The 9,900-nt window shown below is 66.4% G+C and overlaps 1 protein-coding gene across 1 annotated transcript in view; it reads right to left on the reverse strand.

The window, feature by feature from the left end:
- Window positions 1–4,130, reverse strand: part of CHLRE_03g208556v5 (uncharacterized protein) — a 9,916-nt gene extending 5,786 nt beyond the window's left edge. The window contains exons 1-3 of the mRNA XM_043061561.1: window positions 3,350–4,130; window positions 3,098–3,121; window positions 35–2,953 (exon numbers count right to left, since the gene is read on the reverse strand). Of these exons, the coding sequence (XP_042926435.1) occupies window positions 35–2,953; window positions 3,098–3,119 (2,941 nt within the window). The 5' untranslated portion in view covers window positions 3,120–3,121; window positions 3,350–4,130. The remainder of the gene's footprint in view (window positions 1–34; window positions 2,954–3,097; window positions 3,122–3,349) is intronic.
- Between the last annotated feature and the right edge of the window lie 5,770 nt (window positions 4,131–9,900).

Consider the following 9,900-nt stretch of genomic DNA (forward strand, 5'->3'; position numbering starts at 1 on the left):
CTTCCACCCTGGCGCCCCGACCCGCTGCCCCCACCAGCCTGCTGTCCCCCGGCCGGCCGCCCAGTGGGCACGCGCGGCGGCGAGCTAGCACCGTCCTGCGGGGGAGGCAGCCCGCCGCCCAAGTGCCCTGCCCTCTGCTGCGGGAGCTGGGCGGGGCCACCGCGCCCTTTGGAGCGGGGCTGTTGCTGCGGCGGCGGCGGCGGTGCGTGCGCGGCTGGTTGCACCCGTCGCCCACGCCCGGGCGCCGCCGTGGCAGCGCCATCGCCCGCCCCGTCCTGTCCCCCCAGCGTGGCCAGGACCTCAAACCGGGAGCCGGTCCGGGGCCTGGGCGGCTGCACCTGGCACTGCTGCTCCTGCTGCTGCTGTTGCTGTACCCGCCGTTGCTGCTGGAGATGGAGGTCCGCCTTGTGGGCCAAGTACCGCTGCATCGCAGCTTTCAGCTGCTGATCCTGCCTGGCGGCTGCCCGCTGATCAAAGGGCAGCTGCGGCGCGGGAGCCCCACTGGGCTGCTGCTGCACGCCAGCCGGCCCAGCATCGGCAGTGCGACGCCTGGCCGCCGGCGGCCCCCCCACGCCTGCTGACGGCTGCCCCCCGCTAAGCCCTCCCGCTGCCACCCGCTGCTGTGAAGAGGGATGCTGCTGCCGCTCGGCCCTCCGGGGAGCCGCAGCAGCCCGGGTGCTTCCCCCCGCCATCAGAGCTAGCAGCGAGGGCAGGGCCCCGCTGTGTGGTCCGCTGGCGCCACCCGCGGCAGCCGCTGTGTCACCCAAACCCGCCGCCTCCTGCATCTGAACGTCCCCCACGTGGTCAACTATGTCAACACGTTGCCCACGCCGTGACGCCGCCCTGCCAGCGCCACCGCCCGCCCCGTCCTGTCCCCCCAGCGTGGCCAGGACCATAACCTGGGAGCCGGTCCGGGGCCTGGGTGACTGCCCCTGGCGCTGCAGCTCCTGCTGCTGCTGCTGCTGCTGTAACCGCTGTTGCCGCTGAAGATTCAGCTCCGCCAGCTCGGCCAAGTACCGCCGCATCACAGCAGTCTGCTCCTGATCCTGCCCGGCGGCTGCCCGCTGATCCAAGGGTGGCAGTGGCGCGGGAGCCCCACTGGGCTGCTGCTGCACGCCAGCCGGCCCAGCACCGGCAGTACGACGCCTGACCGCCGGTGGCCCCCCCACGCCTGCCGACGGCTGCCCCCCGCTAAGCCCTCCCGCTGCCACCCGCTGCTGTGAAGAGGGCTGCTGCTGTCGCTCGGCCCTCAGGGGAGCCGCAGCAGCATGGGTGCTTCCCCCCGCCACCAGAGCTGGCAGCGAGGGCGAGGCCACGGCGGGTGGTCCGCTGGCGCCACCCGCGGCAGCCGCTGTGTCACCCACACCCGCCGCCTCCTGCATCTGCACGTCCCCCATGTGGTCAACTATGTCAACACGTTGCCCACGCCGTGACGCCGCCACGCCAGGGCAACCGCCCGCCCCGTCCTGCCCCCCCCGCGTGGCCAGGACCACAACCTGGGAGCCAGTCCGGGGCCTGGGCGACTGCCCCTGGCGCTGCAACTCCTGCTGCTGCTGTTGCTGTAACCGCCGTTTCTGCTGGAGATTGAGGTCCGCCAGCTCGGCCAAGTACCGCTGCATCACAGCGGTCTGCTCCTGATCCTGCCCAGCGGCTGCCTGCTGATCCAAGGGCGGCCGTGGCGCGGGAGCGCCACTGGGCTGCTGCTGCACGCCAGCCGGCCCAGCACCGGCAGGGCGAGGCCTGGCTGCCGGCGGCCCCCCCACGCCTGCCGCCGGCTGGACCCCGCTAAGCCCTCCCGCGGTCACCCGCTGCTGCGAAGAGGGCTGCTGCTGCAGTGCGGCCCGCAGGGCAGCCGCAGCAGCACGGTTGCTTCCCCCCGCCACCAGAACTGGCAGCGGGGGCGGGGCCCTGCTGTGTGGCCCGCTGGCGCCACCAGCTGCAGCCGCCGCGTCACCCAAACCCGCCGCCTCCTGCATCTGCACGTCCCCCACGTGGTCAACGATGTCCGCTGCGGTCGCCATGGCAGCCGCGGGCCTCACCACACCCAAGGTGTTGCCTCCCAGGTCGGCGACCCCGGCTGCAGCCTGAGCAAGGCTGCCTGCCGCAGCTGTCGTGGCCGTCCCAGCCGCCTGGGGGGCGCCACGAACCTCCACCTGCATGGGCTCCTCACCTGGCATCTCAAACTTGGCACAATGCAGGTGAGAGAGCTGCGGGTCCCAGACTGGGCCCCGTACACAGGCAAAGATGTGGTTGGTGATGCCCTGGCCTGCGGGGGCCTGGGGCTCCCCCTTGGGGCCCACCGATTTGGCGCACTGCTCTGAGACCACATAAGCACACGCCAGGTTCGAGGGGTCCGAGGTGGTGGGATAGCCACCCGCCTGCAGCACCAAATTGGTGCGACCGCGGAAAGCCCCCCACACAGGGCCCCCTACCATCTTGACCGTGACGGTGTAGGTGCCCGGAATGATGGGCCGGGTGTCCACTGGCACGTGAACCGTGAGGACAGCCTGACCACGCTGGAGCGGTACCGCCAGCGGCGACTTGCGCATGAGCTCCGCTGTGAAGGCTGCTTTGCTGGCGCTGGTCGCGCGCCGGCTGAAGGCCAGCCCCGCAAACGTGCGGGAGGGGCGGCCTGTGCTGTGCAGAGAGTGGCCCTGCAAGAGCTGCGGCTGGTTGCCCTGCCGGCACATGGTGTCCAGCACTGACAGGGCAGCACTGGTCACTTCCCGGACGCCGGCTGAGGACAGCTGCTCGCCCTCTGGGAGCCCCGTGGTGGCACCCACCAGAAGGACTGGGTAGGTAGGCAGGCTGGGGCCCTGGGGCTGAGTCGTCAGGTCCTGCACTCCGTGCGCCAGGCTATGCGTGGACAGGGCAAGGTGGAGCTGCAGCCCGGGGCTGAAGAACGGGCTGGCAGCGTTGCCCCCACCTGCAGGGGTGCTGTCCGCTGCCAAGCCTGGCAGTGGGCGGCGATGCCCAAAGGCAGGCCCCCCACACGGCACGGCATGTGCTGCTGTGGCCGCGCTGTGTGTGGGTGTGCTGTATGGCTGGCGTTGGCCCCTGGTGTCTTGGCTGCGCTGAGACACCAGGCGGAACCGACCAGGATCACCCAGCAACTGCATAGCTGCCCAGGATCAGCACTCACAGGGCATCACAGCAGGGCGGGCGCCAGGCAACCAGGCACCAGGCAACAAGGGCACGAAGACGAGCCACACCCCAAAAAAACAGCCAAGTGCTGCAGGGCTCCCCCGACCGCCACACCCAAAGCACCCTGCTGCACGCGCGGATGCAAATGACCAACCACAAAGGTTGATACGCCGCCGGCTCCAAGCTGGTGAAGTGTGGTGCTCGCCGAGATGTTGAAATGCCGACAAGCGAAATGTCGCCAACTCCACGGCGACGCTCCTGAACCGCCAGAATCCTATTCCATAGCAGTGTCGAGTTCCAAAGCACAAGCCGGCATAGGCTGAAGGGCGCTGGAGAGGGAGTGTCGCGCTACAGCTGCAAAGTGGACTGACGAAAAACGAGGACGCCCACAAATGCAAACTGCTTCACAGTGGTTCGTAGGCCTTAAGAAGCCTAAAACAAAAGGAAGCAAGTCAAACAGCGCGAGAGAAATGACGTCGACTGTTTCAAAGCTGTGCAGAAGGAAGAGAGGATGCAAGAATAGCAAGAGAAGAGAGTAAAGTAATGTAAAGTAAAGTAAAGTAAAGTAAAGGAGGAGGGCCTTACAAGCGGCGAGAGCCAACACACACAAGCCCAGGGCGCAAGAGCGCCCGCGCGACGCCGACGCGCCGGAACGAAAGCAACACAGAAAAGCAAAAGACAACCGAACCGAAAGCAGCACACAGGCCCGACGACCAGAGACGGCGCAAGGCGGGCGAACGCCGCGACAACACACGCCACACCCGAGCAACAAAACCGAACAGCAGCAAACAACAACACAGCCTCAGAACGGAGCCACCGCAACCAAAGCGCAGCCAACAAGCTAACTCGAACGCCGACGGCCCGACACGGCGAGCCGAACACCAGCACGGATGCCGGAGGCGCCGGCGCCGGAAGGGCCGAGCGATCCTCCAGCGAGGCCCATAGCGCGGGTGACACCGAGGGTGTCCTCGAGGGTGGGGCGTGTGTAGTGACCGACCATAGTGGCGGGCTTCCAGCGGCCGTGCACCTGCCGCAGGGACGCCGGAACTCCCGCGTCAGCCGCGGCGCTGTTGACGAGCAACCCGCACGCCACGCGTGACGCCCCGGCGAGACGAGCGGCCCACGCCACGAAGCACCAGCGCCCGGGGCGCCGCCAAAGGCGCCACCGCGCCAGCGGCCAAGCCGCCAGCCGGCGGCGCCGCCAAAACCACGGCGGCGGGCCGAGGGCCGGCGGCCGCGCAAACCGGCGGCGACACCGAGGCAACATCTGGCCCGCGGGCGTGGGCCAGCCTGACGCACATCTTCCTGGAGTGTCCAGCTTATGCGCAGGCGAGGACGATGCTGCAGCAGCTTTTTTTTTTGTGCTGTGGGCCTGCGTTGCGCCCCAGGCAGCGGCGCCGCCAGTGACGGATGCGGGCTTCATGTTGGGGGACCGCATGGGTATGTGGGCCTCAGGCCCGCGGGGGGCGGGCGCGCTGCTGTGGAGCACTTTGCGGGCCACCTTCTTGTACGCCGTCTGGTGTGCGTACTGGTCCCGCGAGCCTGCTAAGCAGACGTCGGAGCATGTGGTTCGGGAGGTGGTCAGCGAGCTGCGCAGGGTGATGCAGCTGCGTTTCACTGCCGCCACGCTAACCCCTGAAACCCTGTCGGCTCTGCCCACTCAGCTTCTCACCGCACAGCTCAAGGCGGCTAAGCTGGAGCACTTTGTTGCCATCTGGACGGCGGGTGGCGCGCTTTGTGAAGTGGAGGAGGTTCAGGGTGGGTCACCGAAGTTGCACTTGCGGCTGACGCTTGCATCACCTGTGCAGGCCCCCTAGGTTTCCTTTTGGGCGGCGTTTGATTCCAGGCGCTGGCGTGGCGTATTATCGTCATCAGCTTATCTGGCGCCCCATGTGTTTTAGCTCTGGCTGGCGTCGCAGCGCCTGGGCGGCTGTGGGCCTTCCTGCACAGCGCGTCTTGCAGCGGGCTGGAGCCCGCGTAGTCAGCGCCACATCTGGCCCGTTTAGTTTTCTGCTAGTGTCTCCTCTGCCGGTTCTCCTGGGGTGTTGCTTAAGCAACCGACTTGTGGGGGTGGGGTGGGTTTGGGCGGGGCGAGTGATGGTAGCACTGGTGGTTTCTTTTCTGGCGCGCGGTGGTGGTGGTTCTTGCGGTTAGGCTGTGGTGTAGTTTGGTGCTTGGGTTAGGTCTGGCGGTGTTTTTGTGCAACCCCTCCCGGGGGGCGGGGGGGCCAGCCTCCTGCTCTGTCTGCCGGGTCGGGGTGGGGTGGGGTGGGATAGGTGGGGGTGGTTGGTGGCGGTTTTCGAGGTGTTTGCTTTCTGTTTTCTTCTCTTTTCTTCTCTTCTTGCCCTGTCAGGGTTCTGGTCTCGGGGACCAGGCTGCTTTCAGGCAGTAGGGGGGCAGCGCGTCTGCCCCTGTTCAACCTTGTAAGGATGATTCCTCAACAAAAAAAAGCTCAGCATCACCTAGGGCGCCGTCACCGGACCCCTCTGCGGCGGCCTGCAGATCCGCCGGAACCTTGCGGTCAATGGCCGCCAGAAGCTGTTGCTGCGACGCCGTACAGACCGGCTGCACGCGGAACAGGCCGGTGGGGCTGGTGCTGCTGAACATGGCTGCGGCGGCTGCGGCGACAGTGTTGCGCGTGCCCGGCCCCGTTAGCGCCACAGGCGCCGGTTCCCCCCGCACCTTCAAGTGCGTGATGGGCTCCTGCGCGCCGGCTGCTGGCTCGTCAGCCTTTTTTTTTTTTGAGGAATCATCCTTACAAGGTTGAACAGGGGCAGACGCGCTGCCCCCCTGCTGCCTGAAGACAGCCTGGTCCCCGAGACCAGAACCCTGACAGGGCAAGAAGAGAAGAAAAGAGAAGAAAACAGAAAGCAAACACCTCGAAAAGCGCCACCAACCACCCCCACCTATCCCACCCCACCCCACCCCGACCCGGCAGACAGAGCAGGAGGCTGGCCCCCCCGCCCCCCGGGAGGGGTGCACAAAAACACCGCCAGACCTAACCCAAGCACCAAACTACACCACAGCCTAACCGCAAGAACCACCACCACCGCGCACCAGAAAAGAAAACACCAGCGGTATGCACTCGCCCCGCCCAAACCCACCCCACCCCCACAAGTCGGTTGCTTAAGCAACACCCCAGGAGAACCAGCAGAGGAGACACAAGCAGAAACCTAAACGGGCCAGATGTGGCGCTGACTAAGCGGGCTCCAGCCCGCTGCAAGACGCGCTGTGCAGGAAGGCCCACAGCCGCCCAGGCGCTGCGACGCCAGCCAGAGCTAAAACACATGGGCGCCAGATAAGCTGATGACGATAAATCGCCACGCCAGCGCCTGGAAAGAAACGCCGCCCAAAAGGAAACCTAGGGGGCCTGCACAGGTGATGCAAGCGTCAGCCGCAAGTTCAACTTCGGTGACCCACCCTGAACCTCCTCCACTTCACAAAGCGCGCCACCCGCCGACCAGATGGCAACAAAGTGCTCCAGCTTAGCCGCCTTGAGCTGCACGGTGAGAAGCTGTGTGGGCAGAGCCGACAGGGTTTCAGGGGTTAGCGTGGCGGCAGTGAAACGCAGCCGCATCACCCTGCGCAGCTCGCTGACCACCTCCCGAACCACATGCTCCGACGTCTGCTTAGCAGGCTCGCGGGACCAGTACGCACACCAGACGGCGTACAAGAAGGTGGCCCGCAAAGTGCTCCACAGCAGCGCGCCCGCCCCCCGCGGGCCTGAGGCCCACATACCCATGCGGTCCCCCAACATGAAGCCCGCATCCATCACTGGCGGCGCCGCTGCCTGGGGCGCAACGCAGGCCCACAGCTGCTGCAGCCACGTCCTTGCCTGCGCATAAGCTGGACACTCCAGGAAGATGTGCGTCAGGCTGGCCCACGCCCGCGGGCCAGGTGGCCCGCAGGCGGGGTGAGGACAGTGCGCCCCCAACCCCCCGCACCCCGTGGTCACCCGTGCCCGAATGCCCTTGCCCGCCCTGTACAACCCGCAAGGCAGGTAAGCATGTTGCAGCCGGTACACCAGCACCTTTGCCCCCCGACTGGCGTGGCTGTCCCACAGCCTCCGCCACGTACCCCGCAGAAGGGAAGCATCCGGGGGCGGCATGCGAGGGTCGCCCTCCACCGCCGCCGCTGCTGCTGCCGCCGCCGTGGCAGGCCCCGTGCTAGGTCCCGCCCCGCCCGCCGCCTGCTCCTGCAGCTGCGCGGAACGCCGCGGCCCTTCACCCGAGTGCTGGGACGGGGACGCATACGACTGCAGTTCTCTAGCCGGCGTGTTCTGCAGCCCGGCTGCCGCGGAGGTGCGGTGGAGCCAGGGGTCCAGAGCCACCGGGTTATTGTTGAAGTGCTGCGCCGCCGTGGTGGTCAGCTGCGCCGCTGCACGCTGCCACTCCGCCTCCCGCTCCGCCAGCCGCGACTGTGCCGCCGGCTGGGTCCCCGAACCCCCCGCCTGCTGTGCTGGCGCCGGGCACGGCATGGCTGCGGGGCGGGCCGGAGCCGGAGGTGCGGCCGGGTTAGCCACGGTGATGGCCCGCCGCACGTCCCGCACCGTGTAGTCCGCCAAGCTGACACCCGCAATCCGGCAGTGCTCCGGGTGCACCACCACCCCAGCCTCCGGCGCCAGGAAGTACGGCGCCCGAGGCCACGCCCCCGCCCGTTCCCCTGGTGATGCTGCATCGTACGCCGCCCGCTCTTCAAAGGTCCACAGGTGCCGCGGCTTGCGATGCTGCAGCACACAGGCAGGCTGCCACGCCCCATCCACCGCCGGGGGCAGGAGTCGGTCGTCACTTCCCCGGTTTCTGGGTTCCGGACCGCTGGGAGACCCCGTTCCATGTCTTCCTTCTGAAAGATTCTCTTGTGCCCCTGTGCAGGGCGCGTGGCCAGGGTGTGTTGCAGCGCTGCGGCTGCGGCCTCTCGCTGGGCTTTGGCGCGGTCCGCCACTAGCTGGCGGTGCTCTGCCTGGCAGGCTTTGATTCCGTTCCGCAGCTTCGCCGCTGCCATGGCGGCGTCTACCTCAGGTAGGGCATGGGGCCCTTGCGTGAGGTTTGTCAGTTGTAGCTTCAGGGCCACTTCCTTGTCCCATAGGGGCTTTAGCACCCGTGCGGTGGAGCGCGATGCGTGGTGTTTGCCAGTGAAGGGGGCTTTCCGGGTGCACTCTTCAAGGAGGCATGTTAGCCCAGTGTCCAGTGCGGAGGCAAGTTGTTCTGCAAGTTGGTTGATATCGGCCTTCTGGATACTCGTGTCTTGCGCCAGGTCTTGGTGCATGGCGCTGGCGGGGTAGCCTGTGGGGTCCAAGCTGTGTCTCTTGAGCGCACGTTCGATTGATTGCGTTGCCTGCCTTGTTGCGGAATGCAGGTCCGCCGTTGCTTCCACAAGGGCTTCCTCAAGGCGGATAGCTGCTGCGGCAAGCTGCTTTTGTGTAACGGGCAGGGCGACCTCGGCCCACCGTTGGGTCTGCGGCTGGGGGGCTGGGTTCCGAGCGCCGGCCTGTGGTGCCGGCCATAGCTGTAGGTTCGCGACTGGTAGCTCTGCGTGGACTGGTTTGTGGTCAAAGTTGCCTGCGACTGTACTGGTGTATTCACGCGCTTCCGTGCATGCAGCGCGCGTGGCAGGGCATAGCAGGATGTCATCGATGCGACTGTGGTATGGGGCCATGCCCGAGCGTGAGTGTTCGTATGACCATTCGGCGGTGGTAGTGGTGTCTCCGCGGATAGGGCGCAGGCCACTGTCGGCAAGGAACCGCTGGTGTGCCCGGTCCGCCGTGTCGATGGGGCTGTCCCGTTCCTGTGCTCGGGCGACGGCATTAAAGTCTCCCGCGGTGACTAGGTGGTGTCCGCACGCGTCCGCCCGGCCTATCACCTGCTGACAGTATGTGTAGATTGCCTTGCGGGTTTGCATGTCCTCTGGTGCATAGATGCCCAGCACAGTGAGAGGCGTGCTCCCGGGGGTCTTGATTTGAACGTGTGACACATAGCCATGGAGTGTTGGTGGGGGCGTGTGGTGTGTGACACAGCCCAGGTCACTGTACCTGGCGGAGATGGCCACAGCTACTCCAGCGCTACCGCGCGCTGTGGCCGCGCGGGGAGTAGTGCTACAGTAAAGGTGGTATCCTTCATTTTGGAAGGCTCGCTTGATTGAGTCAGTCTTCCCTGTCAGTTTTGTCTCGGTTAGGACAACTATGTCTGCTTTCCACTGGGCTAGGTTGCAGAGGGTGAAGCTGAGGTTGCCGGGTTGGCCGGTGGACAAAATTTCTGAAAGCAGTCCCCGTACATTGTGGGTCACGATGTGTAGGGTGGTGTTGGTGCTGGGGGGTCCCCTGTGTGTATGTGCCTGGTTGGGTTCCGTGTAGGCATGGTTGCGTGCAGTGGGCCGTACAAGCCAGTTCAGGATAGTTTGTCGGGTGCCTGTCATGTTGGGTCGGGGTGCGATGCCAGCAGTTGCGTTGTGTGCCTGCACGGGTGCGGTAGTGTGGGGTGCTGCATGCTGTGGCGCTCTGTGTGCTGCCCGCAGCGGTGAGTTGTCTTGGGCATGTTGAGCTGGCTCTGGTGCCGGCCTTCCTGTGGCGGCGGGCCCTGCCTGTGCGGGTCTGGTGGCCTCCATGTGGGGTGGCGGGCGTGGTGGCGGGGCGATCTCATGGAGTGTCACGCCTTCCCATGGGCTGATGCAACCCGCACGTGCCCCGCTAGTTGTGTGGTCTGCCTTGGTCCCTTGCTCCGCGGACCAGCAGAACAGGCGGTCGACGGACAATACGTGCTC

Source organism: Chlamydomonas reinhardtii, chromosome 3 (assembly GCF_000002595.2).
Source record: "Chlamydomonas reinhardtii strain CC-503 cw92 mt+ chromosome 3, whole genome shotgun sequence".
NCBI lineage: Eukaryota > Viridiplantae > Chlorophyta > Chlorophyceae > Chlamydomonadales > Chlamydomonadaceae > Chlamydomonas > Chlamydomonas reinhardtii.